This window comes from Varroa destructor, unplaced genomic scaffold (genome assembly GCF_002443255.2).
Source record: "Varroa destructor unplaced genomic scaffold, Vdes_3.0 BEIS01000006.1, whole genome shotgun sequence".
NCBI classification, from domain to species: domain Eukaryota; kingdom Metazoa; phylum Arthropoda; class Arachnida; order Mesostigmata; family Varroidae; genus Varroa; species Varroa destructor.
Window position 1 is genome coordinate 2,941,875 of NW_019211459.1, and position 24,936 is coordinate 2,966,810.

General features: G+C 39.8%; 1 protein-coding gene across 3 annotated transcripts in view; it reads left to right on the forward strand.

Annotated features, from left to right (window-relative positions):
• Nucleotides 1–24,936, forward strand: part of LOC147754747 (uncharacterized) — a 94,707-nt gene that overhangs the window by 35,236 nt on the left and 34,535 nt on the right. Inside the window, exons 2-3 of one of the 3 annotated variants that reach the window (XR_015316149.1) lie at nucleotides 642–811; nucleotides 2,454–3,102. Coding sequence is in view for 1 of the 3 variants with exons in the window: in XM_086973691.1 (XP_086829817.1) it covers nucleotides 15,439–15,632 (194 nt within the window). In the remaining 2 variants the exon portion in view is untranslated. Of the gene's footprint in view, nucleotides 1–641; nucleotides 812–1,095; nucleotides 2,429–2,453; nucleotides 3,103–15,392; nucleotides 15,633–24,936 lie in introns of those variants that run through there. The other 2 variants (XR_015316150.1, XM_086973691.1) reach the window with 2 other exon arrangements.

Sequence of the window (24,936 nt, forward strand, 5' to 3'; positions counted from 1 at the left end):
TATGCTGCTCTTATTAATGTTGCTGCACGTATATATGAAGTCTACGCGGAGTTGGCGGTTGCCTCAGGCCGCGATTTGATGACTAAGCCGGCGGTGCCTTAACGCTTGAACACCTGCTCTTTGCGGATCAGCTGAATATATGGACGAACAATGCTAGGATCCGTTGCAGAATAGCTAGCTTTAATACAGATGCGTTTACTGACTAGGGTCTATAACTCACATAGAAAAGCTAAGTAAAAAAAGACACCGTCAGCATAGCGGCTTTGCGTACATCTAACTAATTTAAAGACATACTGACAATTTCCTTCGGGAACAACCTCATCCTCATGACTTCATCCGTCAAGTTGCTTCCGACTGATTAAACTCAGTCTTGTATTACAGTCAAAATAAAATAGTAAATAACCGGTTATTTCTGAGTAGTATAGCTTTACACAGCGTATAGGGTAAATACAGCCAGATGGATGATGGGGCATGAAAATCTAGAAATTAATAAGGGTCTCACATATCGTCCGACCGCAGAACAGTAGATTATTTATTTCTGGGTAAAATTTGTAAAACGGCAAAAATCTATAAGAAACGGTCGCGTGGCGTTCTATGTTTTGCTTCCTTATAACAGTTAATTATATATTTATTATTATCAGGCGAGCGTCCAATCAGACATGCAGACGGAAATAGAGACAGTGGTTCCTTCAGTGGATTTGAAGTACGTTGGTCGTGAAGAGCTCACAAGTGTTACTATCCCGGTTTGCGCTACGAGACGATTAGACTAAGCCAAGCAGAGGTTTTACGAGAGAAAATTCTATACGGACAGGTAGGGCCTTTTGATATTCGCCAGTCCTATACTAAGTGACCTAATGACCCAGGAACGCGCTTTTAAAAATATTATATTTTCGATTAATAATTTAATAACAAAACCAAATAACCAAACATTAAGCTTGGATTGGATATGAGTTCGCCCTGCTCTTGAACTACATCTATATATGACGTAATCGTTTTAAACATTTTCATATTTTTGCAAAGTTTAGGTCTTCATTTTGTAGTCTTCGCTAGCCAATCATTGAAAAGCCTATCTGCGAATGAACATTGTGGTTACAGATTTGAGCTTTGCGATTGTGCGAAGAATATACATAGATTCAACCATATCATCATGGCGTATCCTGTATAAATCCTTAGCCTAATTATTAATGTAACGTTTCTTGGCTCTTCTTAATAAAAAGGCGGCTAAACTGGAAAAGATCTACAGTGAAAAAAGCTATATTCATTTGTGAGGTTCACGAAAGCTATACAAATACCTTTCTTTATTTTTAGACTTATCGTTTATTATAAACCTAGTAGTTCGTATTGTATTGACAATCATAACTTAACAAGGTTACTTCTGCCACAACTTATAAATGTAGTTTTTCTTAAATTAACAAATAGATATGGTAAGCTTTATGTGTAGTTTCTCGATATATTTGAAAAGATTACGTTTTCACTTTCTATCGCGTCTTGAGAAGGAGGAAGGCATCTGCTCAATCCTAGGCGCACGAAGGCACATCTTTTTTATTATTAAGTAAATAACTTGCAATTTTTGAACTGGCAAGTTTAAGGTAATGATTTCTCAGTATGACCTGTTATACAAATATAACAAACGTACAAACAGCCTCGTTTGTGCGTCACACATCGAACTGTGTACAGTGGAAGCTTTTTAATGGCTGTATACTTCCTGTTTGCTTTATCACAGCTAATTTTTTTAATCATTTTTTTGTTTTTCGAAGTAAATCGATATTTATGTAGCGTAAAAGGCTGCCAACTAACCCTCTTATTGCATAGAAAAGACTAAAACTATTCGGCTTAAGTCAGGATCTAGTATAGAGGGACTGAAACTAGTGTTTCATATTCCGACCTTCAATTTTGGACATGACGCTTTGACGTTACAACACGATGTTACATTTTCACCAAGTATTTACACAGTCTTGCAGATTTTATGCCAGACAAATCGCACGTACTTCTATCTAGGTTAGGGCTAAAATTATGAAACGGGGGGCACTTTGAGCCGAGATGGTTGATGCGCAATTCTTTTTGTCAAATATGTAACCGGCCATAGCAAAACAGACTAATTTGGGCCAATGAATACCTAAATAGAAACCTAATAATTAAGCTAAATATATGTCTAGGTCAATAGTAAAACCCTATTTGGCATCCCTTCCTCGATGCCTTTGATATCCAGATTTCACTGTTGAAATTTTTGAAATACCACTGATACGGTGGGCATGAACCTACCGTACTGAAGCTTTTTTTTTAAATTTTCAATAAATTTCAACAACGAACTAGCCTTAAAGGAACAAACCTTGTTCATCCTGGAAACTCAATTAATTTACGGCTACGAAATGTACGCCACTGCGACTGAGCTAAGCCGAAGGCTGTTCTCGCTTGAAAATTAAGTGCTAACATTGTCCTTTTCTATAAATCAGGATGCTGAGCACCGCGCAGGCACGAATTGTTGCTTGGAACAGCATACTATGCGTCCTGAAATATTTTAATCGACAGTGTCTCTCGTCCTGAAGCAACACCCCCCGTAGCAACAGTATGACCTTGTCGCTAGCAGAACTGACCATGTCTACGTCCGGTTCTCTATGAATACATCTCTCGAACAGCGGGAAGAGAGCTTAATCATAAAAAAATATGGCAAATCGTACTTTGCAAACCATCCGATTACAACAGGCTTTGTTATTAGCTGGGTATGTTAAAAGCAAAGAAAGTACTATGACTCACACCAATGGGACGCTCTATTGAGCTACTACAAACCCTTAAATATTTTAACGCTAGTAGGGTTACAATCTCACATTTGAAAAAAAAAAATAGGGATGATTAAATGGCTATGAAATAGCGATTTCTGCTGCATTAACTTCCGGCTATAATTTGTGCACCGATACCAGCAGGCGGGTGAGCTTGTCTCTATCGTTGGAGAAATAGCCATGTGCTACTGCCGACATCGCTGAGAACGTTTCTAGGCTATGACAGATTAAAATATCAAATCTTCACGGTTATAACCTATCAGACATTGACGACAAGCGTTTCTAATAAATAAACATATAAATAGATATGTGCTTGAATTAAAAAGATGTTTTTTTTCCGCCGCGTGTTGGTCTCGTCCTTGTTTCTGTAATGAAGCAATTAGTAGGTATATGTGTGTACATGTAAGGTATGTCATAGCAGTCGTTTCGTCCATTGCGACCAAAAGGCTAGATGATTATATTTTGCCACTAGAGATGGATGTGTTTCTTGACACTGTATAAATTCGATGTATTTGTTCAGGCTGCATGACGGAAGATTGCCTTTATCTTCGCCATTTTCATCATTCACTTTCGTCACAAGTGTTAAACATCTCAGAACTCGTGATGACAAAAATTCGTGATGAACATAGTAATCTGTCTTCGATATTACATACGTCAGTTCCTATTAACTGGTGTAAACTTTGACAAATGACGACTAACTAACATGCTGAATAAGAACGCAATCTTTTATTAAGAGGATTAATACGGGCAAATTGAGGGACACAGGATAACGACTCTCAGGGTAGCTGAAATAGCCTAATTAGAATTATTTAGTTTAGAAAAGTTAATCACGTAAAATTAGACCGTTTTTACCGTTCCGGTCGGCGTCTTACGATGACTTCAGTAATTACTGAATCAAACTAGTTTAAGCACATCTCAGTCTAAAAATAGCTTACGGAAAAGTCCTCATTCGCACGCCGCAGGGAGCGTATAGTTGATTTTGAATGTAAAAGAAACGACAGAAAATATATTCGATATTTGAAGGTAGAAACGTTAACGGTGAAAGGGGCACTACGCCCATAAACACTCGAGCTTTTAGTGCCACAAACCTAATCCTTTACTCTGCTGTTATTTTGAATGAAGACCTGTACCTTTGAAGCAGCTATAGTTTCGTGCACGAATAATATCTATGAAATGAAACTATCCAACGAAGCGATGTATCGATAATGGCACAACTCGTCTTCTGTCTTGCAAGATATTCAAATGGTGCAAAACGGAACTCTGTTATTACCACATTTTAACCATAAGAAACCGGAGATCCCCTATTTTAAAGGTTGTTCATTCCTAAACTGCTAGGTAAACGGTTATTTCCACCTGATAATCTATACTATCTAAAAACGATGGCCTTAAATAGTAAATCATCCATTTTGAATACGTAGAAATAAAGGAATTTACCTTGCTGTAATGTTCTACACTCTGCTTCAAACCACCGCAGTCACCCATTATATAGTAGGACCACGTAAATCGGTAATGATACTAGGCAGTCTCTAAGCATATGTTCATATTATTTGTTCGAGTTCGTTAATTTCTTCGATTTAGTTTATGTTCGATATGTTGATATGGGTCATTGATGGTATCAGGTAAGGCGGCTTCACTAAAAGCCCATCATAGCAGCTCTGCTCAAGGGCCATTCTGCTCTAAAAGTTATCGCTTGTAATGGTAGGCCAGTGCCAATGTTCGCATTGTTGTTCCAGTTGGATAAAGGGGTAATTTTTGTCGAATGAAATCTGCGCTCATAACTCTCGCTCAAAAGTGGAGTGGCCAAGGGACCTGATTTTTCTAAGCCTTTGTTCTGTGGCACAACTAGAGACGTCTGTGACAGCTGCTGGCCTGCCGTTTAGAGCGGGTCGCCATTTAGATCATTGGTCGACAGGGGTTAATCAATAAAGAAGTCAGTGGAACGGTGACATCCTTCCACGTTTGCGGTCAGTTTTCTTATGGAACATTAGGTGTTTACAGAAATCTATTACTGATTGATACAGCATGGCTTCAAGAGTAAACCCTTTCTGTTCTCTATTTCTAACTGGATGTTTTATTGTTGCTGATAGAATGAAAATAAAACAAAAGCCATAACTCGAAAATCGTATAGTGGATATTGCAGTACAGCGCACCAGTGTCAACATGCTTTGTTAGCAAAAGAAGCGTGCTCATTCTGTGCTTATCAAGTACAGGCTTGTGCGTATCTGGTACCCAAGGCGTACAGGTGAGCTTCTCAAATAAAGGTGACCTAATACGAAGCTTCTAGTAGAATTTCTGCAAGGCGGTTTCTGTGCATGTCACTAATGCCTACGTTTAAAACAATTCGTTATATGTAAAACATCAAATCCAAACTTTACGTATTACTAGCTTTGCATTGTCAAATATCAAAGAAGCCATCTTTGATAAATCACATAAATAGTCACTTTTATTTGTTCGTAAAATAAAAAAAAAGCTCAAATGTTTTCGTCGTAAAGCATATTATGTAATCTCCAATAAGGGCAGCGTAAACGTGATGATTTTTATTAGCGGCCCTTGAAGAAACCAGTCACTGCTGGTTTGAGGCCCGTGATAAGGAGACGAAACTTTGAATGATTAAAAAGAAGACAGTTTTCCTTTTTAAATTCTAAAGGAATATTACATTCATGTCTCAAGCACAGGCGGATAAAGGTAGTATTTTCCGTTGCCTAGTTGTCAGCGTGTAACTTCTCTGAGGGCCAGCCTTACACTTTTCCTTCAACGTAAACCTATGCTCGTCTTTATTGTAAACGTATTTTTATTTATAAATCTATTTTTCAGCGAATTATGCACCCTTACCTTGTTTCTATGCCGTCATACGGAACACTGAGTACAACCTCTTTATTTTAAACGTCAATTAAAAACGAAACATAATAATAATATTACCAGAACGAATGGCGAATATACACAAATTTAAAGACCAGGGACAGTCTAAGAGTTGGGATGGAACTGCTGGTGCCGCCTCCGCTGTCGCAGAGCAAAGTCTCAGCTCAATTCAACTGGGTGGCTGGAGACCATTTCTACTAGCTGCAATGTAGCGTAGCAATGGAGACCAGTTAGGTTCAGCCGGGATATCGAAGAAAGTTGGGGCCGTCAGGAGTTGTTAACACAGCAGCGACTCACGCGGCTTCCAAGGTACCGGCTTTCGTAGTTGGTAGCGATGCCGAAAGCCAAAGCTGCGCGAAGCTGCACTGAAGACCCGGCTGCTGCCGGCTCGCGCCTGGGTCGTTATTTCGAGATTAGGAAGCAGAAAAAATACTCGAAGAACCGTCGCTCCTGTTTCTGCTGCTGCCTTTGGTGCAGTTGCGCAGCTTCGTTGAGGAGCAAAAATCACACATACGGTCATTCTTTCTCTTACTTAGTGATAGAGACAGGGAAAGGGAACGACTTTAGTCACTCTCATTCCATAGCAGGGACGCACACGAAAGACTTCAACACAGTCACATAGACGCATGGTTAACAATAGAGAGAAGAAGGTCGTTCTTTAGCTTATGAACATGGGTCTACGAATGAACGGCGTCGGCGAGATCTGCACCCACGGGGATACAGGGAGTTTCAGTCAATAATAATAAGGCAGAAAGCAGACAACGTGAAGGCAACTGTCCTCTTAGCAGCGGTGGTAGTATGCAAAAAAAGCTGAGCAGAAGCTTCTGGCCTTAAAACCAGAGGCTGCACTGATCAACTAGACAGGCTGTCGTTACAGAATTCACTGACTGGTCGTATATAAGTATCCGTTGGCCTTAGCATCTGTCCGTCAGTCATTCGATATTTGTCACGAGCGTTTTTGGCCAATAAACGAGGAAAGCTTACAGAAGAAGCATAGATACGTCACATAGGCACTTGTACACCTGTTGAAAAACGTCGATTGTAAAGAAAGGAAATTATTTCGACGAGGAGAACAAGACACGGAGGAAAAGCGCAGTAGGATTGGCCAGAGCGGGGAAGGTTTTGCAAATAGGGGTGACTGATTCTAACGGGGGCTGGATGACCGCCTGCCTGCCCTGCTCATCATCGAACGATCCGCCTTAATTGGCGGGCCTAAGATAACCTATGGAAAACTAAACCCATATTCGTGCACCGACAGACTCCCGAACACACGATAGGACAAATAAAAACAACAGCCCCGGCTACACGTCTCGATACGGCGGCGTGTTCACGTTTAAAATAGAATAATAGATACAGCCGTACACACTTACGTGTTTATACAGTTAACTGTAAGTAGCAATAACCTGTAATAAAGTGCAAAGGTAAAAAGGCGTCCGTGACGTTTGTGTCCATGTCAAAAGCAGTATAAACATACAGCCTATTCGATTACTCGATACGGTAATGCACGTTTCGAGCGGTACCAATCGCAACGAAAATTGACGTGCGTCAGCATTATACTACCGCACGTACAGGATGCTAAGTATGTTACTATTTAGAGTAGGGCCACAGCTCCCACTGTGAAACGCTATACTTGGGCAACAGTGACACGGTCTGCTCCGCTGCAGCACCTATGTACATATGCAAAATGGTGCACATTTTGCAGATGTACATTGGTGCACGTAGTTCCGCACGAAAATTTGAATTACTTATCAACTTATTTTTGTGATTATGAAGAACAAAGGAAGTTCATCCGTTAACCAGGAATGACATCTTTATCATTGTGACTTTTGCTAGGACGAGTCTGTTTAAATTAAATAAATTCAACAAGATACCCGAGTAGGTCAATATAGATAAGCATAGCTTGATTTCTAACGACATGGGTAAGCTTAACTATTTTGAATTTAATTCAACCTCGTAGGGCCATGTTTTTTAGCTAATAATGCAAGTACAAGATAGCAACGCTAACTTAATAGGTTAGCAAAATAGCTAACCTATGCGACACTAATTAACGCTAGGATACGGAACCTTCAATTCATGGGTCTTCGTGTCTCAGGTCATTGGTAATCCTTCTTATCTCGAATTCCTTGCAGTTTTTACGTAGAAACTGGAAAGTTATTCAGGTATTAAGTCTTTAAAGGAAACATCTTTTGGTAGAAATACGCCGCAAATTAGAGTCTTTTTTTTATCAGTTTTTAAATGATGATTATTGATCGAACTAAACTGGTGGCCTTTTAACATGAACCATATATATCGTTCCGGCTTAAAATAAGTTACAAGTAATTTCTGCAAACGGTCAAGTGATGCTCATGCCTCGCCTGGTCATCATGTCCAGTCTCGAACTCGTCAACGTAAAACGAATACGATTCATACCTCTCTTTTGCTCCCTATTCGCGTGTGCCTTAAACTAAATCTTAATTACGTATACGTCTCGAAAGAGTACGAGGCCTACCCATTGTCTTCCTAGTTTCGCTCGGATTTCACGTCCGGAACCATTTGCCATCTCGTAATCATGCGATAGAAAACAACACACAGATAGGATATTGGTGTCAGAACATCAGATAGCAAGTAAGAAGAACACTGATAAATGTGTGCAATAATGTTGATGCTAAAGAATTGATTACCATTTTGCAACAAGTGCGCCAGTCTCAAGTTTAGTCCACTAAGTTTTGCTTTAGACAATTATTATGTAGGGCAAAACGAAAAATAGTATTCCCGACTATGGGCTTAAGCCGCTCTACTAATCCCTGCGATTCATAGGGACCATCGAGTGTAGTGAAGTGTAGCTTTGGAACTTAGAAATCATGCTTCATGTTTTCGGTCTCAAAGCCGGCCAGCAGCTTTCCCCACGTTTAGGTATTACTTAGTCGATCGCCGTTCGAGTAAGATAGAACAGTAGCTATCTAGTGATTTCCCTTTACGTGTGTTTAGGACAAGTAAAATTCACTACTGTTTATCGATGGTGTCGCTGGTTTTCACAGCGCTTCAGCTTCGGAGGCTTGCGACCCTCAGTTGGTCGGCTGTTTCTTCGGATGTGAAAAATCGACCGCATCTAGACGCCAGCAAAACGAACTGGACTACCTCTGTTGGTTCCGATTTTAAGCTTTCCTATGGATATGAGACCTAAAACCATGATATGTTCTACAGGTCATCGAGCTTTCAACCATATCCGTAGCGATGCAGCCTCACTACTATTCCAATCCAGCCAAGGTCTATGCAAAGAATTACGAACCACAAGTCGAGAGCTTGGCTTAGCAAATGATCGAGCAATGTACACGTATCGTAAACGGTATGAGTCGTTCTTGAATAAAAGACGAGGCAATGAAGTCTATGAAGGGTCCGTTCTCAAATCTCAAAATAACGTTTAAACAAATGATACGTATTGGGCAAAAAAAGTTCCGATGATTTTGTGATACTGTACCCAATAAACTGCACGTGCCCCATTAACCGCGGATGAACTGATCGGAGCGAGTACGGCTTCATTTCGAAAAATGACGATCTTCCTAAAGACAAATGCGGTTAATAATAAATGAAAAATGTAGGCTGTGACTATTTTATTGGCACCACCAATGCACACCGTTTGATTGCCTCGACGTTCCTGTCTATAACTTTTAGAACTTAGTCAGCTAAAATATCATCTAGTCCTAAACTGTAGTTATAGCGTACTCCCCATATCGCAGCCCAATACGAACATATACCGCCATGTCTTTGTAACTTTCTAGCTATTGATAAACAAGTTTTCCTTCTGTATAATGACGCTACGAGATAGCATGCGGCGGTTTCAAAACGACTTTATTGGGGCAAAGAGCAAACCTCCTCTGTATTGTCTCGGGCCCCTTCTACCGTTTAAGAAGATCACTTGCTATAAACAATTTATTATTTTTACTGATATTACTACTACTACTACAACTACTACAGTTATTCACGTATCATAGTTTTCTTTTTCTTCCTTAAAAGTCGAGTTAGCTTTAAGGACAGAACATTGAAAACTCAAAAAAAAAAGCGCAGCCATACGAGATATTTCTCTATCTTTTAACTGTATTTTTTACTCTGGTTGAGTAAATTATTATCATTGTTATCTTCTAAAATAACAAAGACAATGTGTAGCTATTTCCAACTATTTTCTTTTATAATTATAGAGCTTGAAGCGTGCATATGCCCTCTAACTATACGGTAGGTGTCAAGCTGCACTAAAATAAAGCTACTGAATAGTTTTTTCTTCTAGTACATGTACAATCGTCAGCTCGAGGTAGGGAAAAGCCAAATTCGAAAATAGTATTTGGCTGTGTTTCGCTACATTGATAACTGACCCCAAAAGTTGCTCTCGGATTCCCTAGATTGACTCGATCGTAGACCAGAATACAGGCGTCTATAAATGTATAACAGGATTTTCTATTGCTCTGCTTATTCAGTTGAGTCCTAGCTACAACGAGTGCTGTTTTTTTGTCATAAAATCAAAAGGTCCGTGCACATTCACACGAAGTGTGCACGTTGTGACAATGTTAAATAAAAAAAAAAAAACGAGCGGAGTACGAGATATCTTGAGGCGGTAGGTGCTTCTTCTTACGGTAAGACTGTTATCGGAAACTTGCCTTTGGGAACAAGCCGGTAACCGCAATAAGATTGCATAAGAACATCTGCTATATCCAGTTGTTTTGGGTCGCTTGTTTATCTCATCTAGTCTTCACATACGTACGAACATGAATTTTTTTCGTATCATAACTGTCTGCGAAGTTCATGTAGCATATACTATAAGTTAAACTTTAAAAAGACAATGTTCTAACTTTAGATATGTTAAAACGATCTAAATTTTTGTAATTAGCTAGTAACATTGTTATCAGTAATGTGGGTCGTCACAATCTTCGTCTGATGACCATTACGTCACCACTCTCTGCAGCAAAGCATACTAGACCCACAATAAATGTGGAGGGCTGCTTAAGAAATCAGCAACTATAGCATTTCCTCGTATGAACAGAATAAATGCAAATTTAACGCTTCGATATTTTGTGTTCTGGGTTACGCTACACAAGGGTTGGTTTTCAATTTGATAGCTGGTTTAACTTATGTCGGATAAGTTGAACTGTTGTTTTGAGGCTGCAATTTACTTTGAGGACCATAACGCGGCCTTGTTATCTCCGTTTGTTTTTAGAGCTTTTAGGGAGAATAACTTTCACGGCTAGGGAAATAATGGTAACCTCACAGACATCTCGACCTTCATCCGCATGACTCATTCACTCCTTTTTCCTTATTGAAATCGTCATGGAACTCTATCAAAGTGTCCTAAACGCTAGACTATAGGGTAAACAATTTTTGCTTAGATCATTAGCTTCTATTTCAGTAGAGGCTGAAACGTGGGTTCTCATTCCGTTTTAGCAATCATTAAGTAATAACTCTTAGTGCGAAGACCTAATAAGGCTTCTCTGCCTTTCGTGTAAGAGTACTCAGTCGCAGTGCATGCTACTTTTGCTTCGTTTATTTCGTCAGTCCACCTATATTTTGGCTAGCGATGGCGGAAGCCCGGGCGACCAATTTTAGAACAGTCATGTGAATTTTTTATCTACTGTGCGGGATCCTTTTCAGGAAGTGGGTCGCGGGCGGCCTCGACACAAAAGCCTATCACTACAATTTACGTCTCCTTTAACAATTTTATAGTGCGTTTACGGGAGTGAGTTCGTTACAATCAAATCTACAAAGAACTCTTATCGCCTGTTTTCCGCAAAGATGGTTACCACGATGTCACTTAGCAGCGCCAAACCTCTTTCAGCCGTCCAGTCCACATAAAAAAAAATAGACCTTTTACCTAATATCGCCAGGCTTCCACGTACACTAACCTCGGCATCAAAATAGCTTTTAAGATGACCTGCCTCGATAGCGATGGCGTCATCACCTTCAGCGAAAGTTGTCCTAAAAGATTTAAATTCGTTCTCTCGCTAGCATGATAAGATGCGACATTTGTACGCGTGCCTCATCAAGATACATGTATCCAAGATACTGTTAATGACGGATGAAAACGCAAAAGCAACTGCCAAATTTAATAATAGCCTAGATGGTACTACAAAATATTTTTTGCCTCCAGCTGCTCAAAAGGGAAGTCCTTGTTTTTCTATCAGCTCAGGCCGAACGTCCACATCAATCGAATTCTATAGTTCCATATCTCAACTCATCAGCAACTTTCCTGACCCTATAGCCGCAAAACGATTAAAATAGTTAAAGTTAGTTATTATTGAGATCATGTTTGAAGTAAGAGTGAAAGTTGCATGTTTATTTCGTGTTTGTAATACTGTTGTCTCATCATGTATCGCTGAGTGCTCATTATACCTTCGTTCGCCTTTTTTTGTGATACTGTAAATCAGTCTAATTGAGATCTCCAAATTGCTCGGTTGATACAATTCGAACTATACCTAGCCTTCACTAGTAGGCTAGCTCCCAGGACAAAACTCTAAACATTCAAAACCTATTTAGATAATATACGTTCTATCATGTGAAAATAGTACCCAATTTTATTTGATTTCTACATAATAGAAACGAGAAAAGAAATAGATTTCTATAATAGAACACAAGATTTACAAGGTGAAACTGTTCTTCCTTGACGGCAACTGTAATAACTTGAACAAACCTTGAACGAAGCAATTTAAAAAATCTTGGTCCTAACGACTCCTTTCTCAAGCTACGAGTTTTACCTACCTGTACATCAAAGATTTAAATAGGGTAAGATGCCGAGGGAAGTTCCCATTGTATGCCTCTGTAATATTTGACAAATAAATTGTAAGTCTTGAATAAACAGATGTGGATATTATTTCGCAAAGACAAGGATCAAATGATAACAAATGGCTTATAAATAGTGCAGAGCTGCTGCTATTAGTTATTTATAAATACGATTCGTTTGTATATACGAATAGCAGAATTTATCTATAAGATAGAGAATTTATTGTTAGTACCGACTATTTGCTCGGAGCGAACAAACCCTTGGTAACATTTCTTAGATGTGGAATTAACGACCTGTCCCCAATAGAAGACCCGACCGGGGTGGGTTTTTCAATAAACCTATGAAACGACACAACAATGATGTGCCATAGTAAACATTCGCTATTTTTTTTTTCTGAACGTGATTCAAGACGCTCGTTCAAACTAGGCATATTGCAAAGTTAATGGAAGCAATTTCTATATTAGAGGTTGCATAGCGTCTGTGTTGCTTTATATAACGTTATGCTTGTTAAGAATCTCAATCAAATTGGTAAGCACTGAATAAAATGAAAGTTTACATAGACGATTGACATCAACTCTTAGTAATAACAAGCAACCCTCCACAGCTTTTGATCACGCTTATAACACTGAATAATTTGCGACGTCGAGGCATTATTGTAGTACATGTTTGTTTATAAAAATCGTATATCCATACACAATTTTTTTTATAGAACACCTATTTACCTAGCTGCGGTCTACCTCAGCTTCAATTAGAAGCCTACTTTTTTCGTAGGTCGACTTTTAACCCCCGCCTGTGTGTGTATATATATTTAAATCTGGAGTTTCCCATCATCTGTTCGTCCTGTTAAGCTGCGCTGTTGAACATACATACATATAAAAGTTGGCATCGAGTCAGATGCAACAACTATCCTGGACGTGAACTAGCACTTTCAAGGCTAACGTGTGTGCGTGTTCGCTTGCTCGTCGTGTACGAGTCTCGAATACGCAGCATCCACAATTTGTTATCTCACTAAGAGTAGGAACTGATTAGTGAGGCCCCTATCGCGTTTGCCAGGCGCTTGATGAGCCTAAATGTGATCAAGCAAAAAAATGCTTCGTTTTTCACTGCCTATGGCCGCTCGAAGCTCGATTTCGGTTTTTGCATATTGAAAATAGCTGAACAGAAGTACTTCCCTTTGATCTAGAACCGTTTCACGTTATTTAAATATACCACGCATCCAACGCGGCACGAGACGCTATTAAAAGATTAGCTTGAGTATACGATCATTTACAGGCTTTTTTGCCCTGATTTCCGAGTTTTAAAGACATACATCAGTTAGTTAGCGTCTAAGCATATGTATTCAAAGTTGTCACTGACATTGTCCATAACAGAGTCTAGCCTATTTTCCGGCAAAGCTCTTCTGAGGTTATTTTTACTGCACTATTATCTTTATTTAGTATTTTGCCTCACCAGTGACAATAAATCGATCTGGGGGTACCTTGCTGGCGGTGCTGAAGGCACTGTACCGAAACCCAGCGAACCACTTCTTGACCGTGCAATCGGCTAGAGTTTTGGGTTTATGTACCCCACAAATATGTTCACAAGGTTAGGTTGCACCAAGTTCTCTGCAGAAGTAAAACTTGTTTGCTCATCTAATTTTGTCTATGGCGTCCAAATTTAAACCGATTCAAAATTCGACGCAAACTTATGGCTCAAGTCGATAGGCCTGTTCCTCTCTGGTTGAATTTTCCATTTCTATCTACGGACTCATAGGCCGTCTTGGAAAATAGGTAACGTGATCGTCACGCAGCGTGTAGAGGGCCGGTGGTCATGCGGGTGGTCTGTAATATTTGCATACCATCTAATGATAGACTGCCTCTGTTCCATCCAAAGTAGAGACGACTTCGCAGCAAAGTGCGACTAGCTCTCAGGATAACTACCTTGAATCCAATTAACACTAAAGCATAGATTTTCGGGGTGCACGAGGTCGCAATCTATGCGGAATGCTTATGGAAGCTTTGTCTATTTCTCGAAACTATTTTTTAGATTGAGCATGCAACCTGCGTGAAGGGTCCTCGACTTCTATTATTTGCTGCGGACTAAAAATGCAGAATAAGAAAAGGAGACATAATATTTCGGGTGGTTAAACGTACTGCTTTCTATCTATCTCGCATGCTGCTGTGCGTTCCTAACGGTTTCCGGGTTCTGGAAACCGGGGACTGGAAACGGTTCTTAGTACTATATGCATTTTCAAAAATATATGAAAGACTGAGTTGGAATAGAGGTGGCAGCCATTTGTCACCTGTCTTTCACTCGAACTATACCAACAAGTTAAGCTATTATGTATTCGCCGTTGCCTTCAACCGAATGGGTCCTTTCTTGAAACCTTCTTCACTGTCAAATGTATAGTTACTAATTTCATTTGCCAGTGAGTATCGGAAAAATAGGTAGTGGAGGTCCAAAGGAAAACTTCCCAATCAAGTTTTTTTTTTAGGGTAATTATAACTGTCTTGTCATGGTCGCCGCAGTCATAATTCATTGAAACATGCCCTCATTGTCTCTGGTATAGTCTTGGAGAAGGTAGACTTCGTCTCGTCTGTCGATTTTGTTCCGGCAAATAATGATCCTAATCGATATGAGCGTTATATACAGATTCTAATCGTAATAGACACTTTAAATTCTACCAATAATGATAATCTTTTTGAAATAACTCTGGCCTTAGACATATTTTTCAGAGGTATCAATTCTTGTCGATTTAGTATCTACATCATTTTTCATCGCTGATAACAATTCTGTGTAAAAATGTATCGTTATGGCTGCGCATTTTCGGTGCGATACCAGGATAGATCTCTAGGGCCGACAAGGAATCATATTCATGTGTGTGCTTTGCCTAATCTGTGGTGGACCTAGACTGATTTCTAATAAAGTCTTATATATAACACTCATGTCAACAGTATCGTGTTGGCGGTGTATTTTTTTTTGCCTGTTGTTGTTTACCACTTGAGTTTTCCAGAGCTAAATGCTTCGAGTTTCAGGTCCGGTACCACCGTTAGACTCTCCATCAGGAAATTGACTCGCTGCATGAAACGAACCGTGTGTCCATGCTCGGATTGGAACCTGAAGAACCTGAATGCACCTATTAGGTCTAAAATTGCTTCTTGGAATTTAGCAGACCCCTTCAAACCGTCCTGTCAGTTGTCAAGTCCTTACTGCACACGCACTGCAAATTTTAGGCTGCTTTGGCAGCCTCTGACCTCACCAAGAGACAAAATAGGGTAAGTGCCAAAAATGCATTTTTTACTTAGAACCTTCATATTGAGAGCCTCGGGCCGACATACAATTCTCTTTGCAATAAAATTACAACGGAATTACAAAAAGGATAGCATATATAGAACTATAGCTATATAGAACTAGACAAATAATGAAAGGTATGGGTCAAACAGAGCATCAGAAACAATCTGACATCACTTATGCTTATATATATATATATACTCTAATGAAGTCTAGTGAATTTGCCTCTTAATATTAAGGAGGTGTTGTGGTCTAGGTTCGAACTAGGGCATAGACATGCAGACTTCTTTCCATGTTGGAAGCCAGCCGTCAGATGTAATTCCTAAGGGTGATAAAACTTCCCGGGCATAAAACTATAGGGAGGTTACCTTCCTTGACAACCATCTATAAGATGATTGAACATTTATGGAAGACGCTAAAACAACAAATATTTAATTTTTGATTGAAATTAAAATTTAAAAAAATATCTGTTTGTTGCCTTTTCTGCTGTGGAATCTAATACAGTATTATATACATTCAGCTCCTATAAATGGTCGAGAATTTCTTAAAAATCTCGATATTACTTATTTAGCTATTTTTTAAACGCCTTAATGCTTGCATGAAATTTTGAAAGTTAAATCAATTCTATTTTAAAACGGAGGTAAAACCTCCTAAAAAAGCAGCCTTACTACAATGGAAGCGCGACGTGGTTGGCACGGTAAAATAACTGTGAGATCGCTAGAACAGAACAATGTCATATAATTTTTTTGAGGACATTGAGATTTGTTGCATTATGCAGGCCAAACTGCTAAGGTACCTTTCTGGCATTGTGGGACGCCAAATCCTGAACCTTGTACTCATAGGTCTTCATTTAGAATTGATTTAAACACCGCCTGAAACTGTAGTGGAAAAACCGAGAGTACGTGGAAAACAAAAGTCGAGTGATATAGTCACGCCGACATTGGGTTATTAGAATAGGGAAACACAAAAACATAATAATGTAATGAAATGACTCAAATAATATAGTGAATTTATTGAAACAGAGCTATGAAGGAAGTGCGTTAAAAAAATTATAGAGAAGAAACATAACTACGACGGGCCTATGGGGTGATGCAACAAGACGACAGAGCAGCTACAATAAGTCAGGTTCAGAATCCGAGTTCAGACATAATAACTAAGATTATCGGAAAATGCACCAGGATAGTGCTGAGTAGGGTTCAGGTTCTATGTTCAGTGTGGGCCATGTGCGAGACACGGATGACCAAGCTAAGTAAAGGTGTTACAGGTGTCACCTATGTTTGTAGCATGTTGGTTTTATGTCGGTCGGACGCTTCAGGCGACACCGCACACCGAATTAGGTCTATCTTTGATTTTGAAAGAATACGACATTCGCTTTATTCTGTAGGGAGGTTTCTGTGGGTTGGTAAGGACGAACCTTATTAATCAGTGCCAGTCTGAAACGGAAAAGAGATCGTGGAGATGTTCTAGTGTACACTGCGTTATTATAGTTTAAGCAATCCACCGCTCCGGTTGTGTAGTGCAGCTGTTCGAATAATGCAGTGAAGCAGTTGTAGAAGTAATGGTCGCGATAGTTGTAGTAGTAATTGCGGTACTAGAACTGCGTGCCAATTGGAGCGACCCCGGGAAGAGATGGGATGGTCCGCAACCGCTTAGGAACGAACACTGGACGGACGCGGACAGAGCCGCCTAGTAGTTTGTATCGTGCGACGCATCTCTTTCCACATACGAGGAGGAGTACGTTGGTATATGGGTTTATCTATGTATGTCTTGCGAAGGATCGAGCGGCTCTTAGGAGAGGTCAGGGCTGGCAGCGGCATTCCACAACAGCTTCGCCGAATTTCCGACCGTTCGTAATATTCCCCAGCGGATACAGTTGCCACCCCTCGTAACCATCTCACTTGAGGGGTTCCAGCTGTCTTGCCCTGATCTCCACTGTGGTCCAGCTGTCAGCCTTGTTGTGGCTTACGAAAACACTGCCCCGCGACGTTCTTTGTCTTAGACGCCGCCGTAGACACACGTACGCACATGCATAGCTGCGAAAAATCTAGAAGAGATGGTCCACTAGGTGTCTATTAATGCCGAATGTTAGTATACAAGCCCAGCGAGCCTATGGACTAAGAGCAGTCGACCACAGCAACGTACACGGATAGAAAATACGCACGTGTCAAGATGCGGTTCTTATCTAGGGGTTCTCGTCAGAAAATATGAAAATACCAGCGCTGGCATGATCGGTCAAGTGAATTCAATCGCTATAGTGATTACGAGTACGGTGAATGTGCAGTAAATGTTCTTTCTATGCTTTGAGTTTTACGTCCGATATCGCCGCTAAGCGTTCTATCAGATGGCAGAAAATACGTTAACCAGTAAACTACCTCGAAGACTATAATAATTCGTATTTAGTAGGACTCGTTTAGGTTTTTGAATTTACATCTATTGTCCTTCGTGCGTACAATAAAATAAGAAGCAAAATGTTAACTTGAGTGACTGTAGACTTACGATGTAACAAAGCAAGTTCTTATTTACATATTTGTCGTTATTCTAAGTTAGATAAAACATTATATCTTATATGTTTTAATAGGGATTGTGAAATGGAATGTTATTCGAAGATACTCCACTGGGTGCATTGTAATATACACTAAGATTAATGTCTAGATACCGGGCAATGTACAATTACGGCAGAGACATACGTAAGTCTAAATTGGAGGAGTGTATTGTTTGCGATTAGGTGTTACGGTGGAAAAGTCAGCCTAGAGTAAAAGTGACATCTACCTTGATTGAAAACCCAGTTTTTCTAACTGTAGATTTACGCGGTTCCATTTTTCCTTCAAGAAAAGTGTCATTAATAGCATCCTGTGCAATCTGAAATACGAAATATAGTAGTATACAATAGTTTGAATTTCTTCCAAACTATTCCATCGGCTTCTTTATCTTTTTATGTTATTTAAATAATTCATTAAGCAGCTATGAGGTGGAGCTCTATTTCCACTATATCCTGAGTTTGAACGGCACAATTCCAATTAAAGTGTTACATTACCACTAATGTTGGCTGGGTGAACATCTCTGCATTACATTGTAGCCCTTAGGAGATTTTATTATGTAGGAAATTGCAAAAGGTATCCTCAGGCTGCCCAACGGACAAAATGTACGGACCTGACGGGTTTTTTGGTGAGCATATAGACGAAATCATAGACTTGAGACCCCGTTGAATAAACCATGCGTAACGATACACAGGGAAAATCCACAAAACCAGGATCGAATGTACGATGATCATAATTTCCGAAACCAAGGGAAATATAAGTAATAAGAAATCTTAAAAAGAGATTGCAAGAAAAAATTGAATCTATAAGTTTCTATTGAGCATATGGCTTTCACGCCGGCGGATCAACAAGATCTGCCTGGAAAATTTTGGTTGGAAACATGAAAAAAACGCTTAAGACGCCTGTGACATTTCCCACATGCTGTTTTTTCCCAACAATATTGTACTATAAAGGATGTTGAGGCCCAAATGAATTGAAGTATGGAAATAACCATCGAGCTCAAATGCGCAAGAAGGTTTCGCGAAGGTAACGTATTTCGTTTGGACATAAAAATCTTAAAACGATTCGTTCGTTCACATACCTCGTATTAACTATAATAGCCATAGACAGGGCATGCGCTACGCACATTTGAGTAAGAGTTAGAAAAGTAATGATGCGGGAAGTTTTATTCGACAACCGGACAAGATATAAGCGGACACCATTCTCAGATTATTCGATCTGCAGATTGCACCGGTAGCCATTTATGGAATTCTGATTGCCAACGAACTTGGACAGAGTCAAACCGATATTCCTGAAGTTTGTATTGAGCTTTTGCAGAACAACACAAAACCGGCTATCGCATCTGCTTGCTGACTCCCTATGGTAAAGGAAATCTGTCAGGTGCTTGCACTCCCAGAGATATCAGCTTCTCGCACACCATATCAATAGCCAGAGAGCAAAAAGAAGACAGGTGAACCTGTCTTTCTTCACGATACCAGCTATAACTGGCAGCTATAACTAGAAGACCTAGGGGGTCAAATAGGCACATTATTATTAGGTTTGAAATTTGCAAGTTTTATCATCTGGTACGCGAGACACAGAGATACCCCGAACCAGATGACAACTGCATCTCTAAGCTCTGTAAGGCTATGAATAGCGGATATGAGGCAGGCCAATTTAACAAAATCGAATTAATATATCACTTCGAACACTAGCTACAGATGTCTAGCTCTGTGAAAAGAGCAATACTTAATTTACCAAATTTTACCAATGTTGACATTAACATAAAAATTTGTCATAGACATGTATAGTTTAAGAAATGCCAAACACTATTTTTCCTAAAGCTCAGTATAACTACACGAGAAATTCACGAATACTAAACAGATACAATAAGTGGATCCTAGTTTTTGTCATAGAGAACCCTTGTTTTGGTGGAATTGGCCAGAGAGCAGCTCAGCTTGTAATGTCATTTGAATGCTTAGGGAAAAGACATTTTGAGCACCTGTACGTAGAGGCAGGTCGGTCTATGTGAAAAGAAAATCTGTATAACTTCTTTTTTTTTTTTAAGAAAAGGTAGAATTGATTTTAAATTTCAATATTATCAAAGTTCCGCGACTGAATTTTTTCTTTGATCGAATTTCAAAAGATGGGGCTAATCATTTTTAATTTGTGTCGGATAATGCATCTGCAAAATAACCATCATAACTTTCTATTATAGTTTAGCCTGTCTCAAAAGGCTCACTGAAAGCACGTTACGTTAGATTGTTACATAAAGTTATACTGCATAATTACCATAGGCCTAAAAGTGGCCAGCGTAAAGGGCATTGCATTTCGATTTAAACGACATCGCGTGCTGTCGATGCCAGTTTTACATAAAAAAAAAATTAAGAAACTAAATACAGTTTAATTCAGTATTTATACATGTGTAATTCAATTGAGGCGTTCAACTCTTTGTATTAATACGTCGTTGTGGTCATCATTCGAAGAACATTGTACCAACTTTTTTGGCAAAACAATATATTGTCGATATCAGCACCATATTGCGGATCATCATGGTCATTAGTAAAAATTTAGCATGAATAAACAATTGTACCAGAATTACGCGTAAGGACAATAATTATGCAAGCTTCAGTCTGACGAAGTTGATTCCGAAGAACGGGGCGTACTCGTTCATTCAGAACAAATTCCGATTTATGAATATGCCAATATTTTGGCTGTCTAAAGCTTAATTTCATATGATGCAGCAGTACTTTCTGTAGTAGGCAAATCATAATCTCTCACCTACTTGACTTGGCAGTAAATGGTTATAAAACACCCACTTTTCAAACCCTAATCACAGCTCTTTCTAGAAAGAAAAGCTTTTCCCTTTAGTTTTGTTGCATGATTGATTCGTTCACGTAAAATTATCAGTAACTTATATGGACCCACTTTTGGCTCATGTAGCACCACAAGGGGGGATTATACGGGCTAACGACGCACGAGCCTTTATTTGATACTTTTTTTTTTTTATAAAAATAAATCAGTTGAAACGAGCTTACTGGAGCCACATAATTAAAGGGTCTTTGACAGAAATATTATTGCTTGTTTTCAATTATCAAGTTTTAACCCATCTAACGCTACTTTGCCCTATATTTCCGCTTGTCAAACGCAGACTAGTATGAATATATGTAATACGCAATAGTGTTTAGCATGAATTTCTCTGTAGCAATAATCACGCAGCTATCTTGTGCTCTAACCGTTTTTCTGATGACAGAAAGACCAAAAGTGCGAGTTTAGGCAGAGTCTAAAAGTGAAATATAAAAGGAACTTACTCTAATACCTTAGATAATAAAACCTCTCGCTGTGGCTCAATAAACGGCATTTTAGGCTGAGTTAATCCAAACATAGCGATACTTACCAATACTTTTTCAATACCATGTTTACAGTCCGCCTTGAAGAGTTTTGAGCGGCTCACCCTTTTTAACTGCCGGTTTATTCGATTCTTCAGTAAGGAAAGTGAATTATTTTCTTTTAAGATTAGATGCATTTAGAACCACCATTTTCGCTATTACAGATTCAGGGTCTTCAACACCTTTCGCAAAGTCTTCTCACATTTGGATCTTCCCCCGTATAGATCAAAAAGTATGTCCAAGTTCAAAAGAGGTTGTCGGTCCGCATGTCTGTATAAACGAATTTGTGGCAAAGCCCTTTCTTTACCAATCCTCAGATTCGTAGGACTTTTTCTCCATTCCTGTCCGTTCATGGACATTGGTATCGTAAGCATAATTATAAAATATTATAGAAGCCTCAAAGACGAATCAATAAACTATTTGATAATAACGTGGAAAATTGATCCTCTATGATAATTTTACCACAATATACAACTGATTAGTTAAGGGCTACTTTTTGAGAGACGGCCAAAAGGACGACTCACCTAGAATACTTCACTACTAGAGCTGCGTTGAAGTTACATCGAGAACTGTAATAAAATAATAATATCAATAAACTGGTCTTTTCAACTAGATATGACAAGTTGAAACGCTCCTTTCTATAAGTTACTGCAGTACAATGCAAATACAGTCAGTATCTAGCAAAATTGATATCGTAGGTATGAAATTGATGTTTCTACAACCATTTAACAGCCGTTAGAAGTCAATACGTCTTCTTGACATTAAGTTCCTTCTAAGTTGAAGGGCAAGAAAGATGCCGTCGTTACCCATTTGATAAAATTTAGGTGGAGTCATGTTGAGCGCTGCGTCAATGCATTTATCGGCCAGCTGAAACTGCCGCTCTGGTGTAACTGACAAAAATGCGTATCTTAGGATCATGAGGCGCTTCGGTCTTTGAGCAGTCCAACTATATGCAACCCATGGCTTCACATGCCGTTGTTAAATTGAGCAGGTCTCCAAAAAAAGTTATTTAGTTTGCCTTCTTTTCTCAGAGCTAACGGCGTTGCTAGACCAACGATGTTATAAGGTATGAGTACTAAGATTACCTGTCTGTGGCGTATATTCACCAGACGGATTGAAACACTCAACCGAGCGCTTGCCTCTCCTAGCCTCCAAAACTCCAGACGCTTCAAGCGAGCAAATCCCCTTCAGAATCCAAAGGAATACATCTAGCTCAGCCAAACGCTACTTCAAAGCACAGGTTCTCCTCAAAGCTGCATGAAATTTCTGCTACCAATAAACAGGAGCGGAATTACATGTCGGCATTTATGGAGGACACATAGTCACGACCATCATGGTGGAGCCTTGGTTTTACTTAGTTTATTATGCTTAGCTAGAATGTAAGATTTTGTACAACGGTGCGAGCTTTGCGCGCAATCTGCCCTTCCTCTCTGACGTCGCTCACCTTGCACCTCGTTTACCTCTAGTGTTCCCTCAAAGAGCGTACCCACTGAACAATGATCTCTTAAGTGTTTGGTCTCGAGAATCCTCCAGCGTCAGTACTTCGCCGCACTATACATCGTTTACATTCATCAACGCAGTAAAGGAGAGAAAGGTATTTCGGGACTCATCGTCGTCGGTCCAAAGGCGACAAAGTTTTCTGATAGGTTTGCTACCAGGCTGTAGAGATAATGGCAAAAATGAGGTTAGTCTCTTTTCGTAGAGCGCCGCTGCCGCTTCTATCGTCGTGCTTCAATGGCGTTCCACGACTCGTCGTCCGCTAGCCCGCTCGCCAAATATCTCGAATCACTAGCCTCTAACCGTTTCACTGTCGACTTAGAGCGACTCCGTTATTTTGCACGTTCCTTGTGTGTAAGCGATGTGCCTTCTCTGCTATGTATGGCTTGCCCTAGCCGTACGCGCAAGGGCCGCCGTCCAATTCTGCAGGCCTTCAGCAAGGGTCGGCCACCTATGGTGGTAGAAATGCAAGGAATGCAATTTGACTCCTTTCATTCCTAGGTTTAACGCTCTCATTCTCTAGCAAGCCAATTCGTTCGCTTTCGGTAAACTCATCGCTCTTCAGGATCAGGGAGTCAGAGAAAGGGTGTGGTGATAACAGGTTTTGATTTGATTTAATTAAAATCTCCGACCAGCCGACCTTCACCACGGGCTGATCTACCGGGACGACTTCGTCATTCGTGAGCTGCCTCTTGATCGAGCCGATATCAAACACTCGTTTCCACTATTTCCTTACGCACACAAGCCTTACGTTGTTCTATTTCTATATGTTAACTGTGCAAGTGGAAAAGGACAGATTTCCAAACCTTAGGCATGCTCTAATCAAAAAAGATCTCATTGCAATGCTCCATGTCGTTGTCGTTTCCGCATGATTCCAACTATCGTGTGGTTTACGGTGCGAGCTTGGCTGATTCTTGAAGTCGCCGAAAACAACGTAGCGTATTATCTAACCCATTTAGCTAAATGTTTACTATTTATGTCGGTAGGGTTAAATACTAGCACGATCTAAAATCAGTAAATGCATTTGGAGAATATTCCATTAAAGCCCCATAAAAGGATGTAGTTATTACAATTTAAAATAGGACGGTAGCGAGCAAGGGTGGACGATGCGTGTTTGGTCGCGCTTTCGTTGATTTTGATAAAAATGATCCGAATGTGGTCAGTGATTAAGATTTTCGGCCTATTATAATGCCTGTACAGCACAAGGCCCTAGTACGACATTCTAAAGAGAGCAGTAGCAAAAGCAAGAAAGAAAAAGTCTAGCTATAGAAAAGCAAATCGACTTCAATTGGATAGGAATATCATAAATGAGAACCCTTTCAGCTGGTATGACGCTTATGTAAATATAAAAAAAATAAACAGTATACCGAGTGGCTATGTGGAATTGTTTTTAAAAAGAGCTAAAGCCTATTGTTTGTTCGTCTTTTAACCGAATTGATCGAAAACAAACCTCGCTTATTTAGGTGTGTGATGTGTTAACAGAATATCAATATTTGAGCAAGTTAATAACAGCGTGCATCATGAATACAGCAGCTTCATTTGAGGTCGGCTGTCTTTCGTGCGATACAATCAAAATGGCGTAATTGGTCGTGGTTAACATTTAAAGCAAAGCTACTTGGCAGAAACGATCACCGTTTTTCGTTGACTGCCGCTTGCCGACACTGTGCGGCATGCAGCTGGTCCTTGTGAAACCTGTGTGGCATCTTTTTTCCGATGTCGGATCGATTAAGTTGCCATGGAGCCTGTATCCTTTCGGCCTGGCTTGCTTTGCTCTCGTGGCGTCAACGTCGTCACGGAACATCGACCCTTCCGATTGACCCAGCAGTAGCAGTATCGCTCCAAATTTTCACTGTCCATCGTGGTCACACTATGCCCTTTAAAAGGGG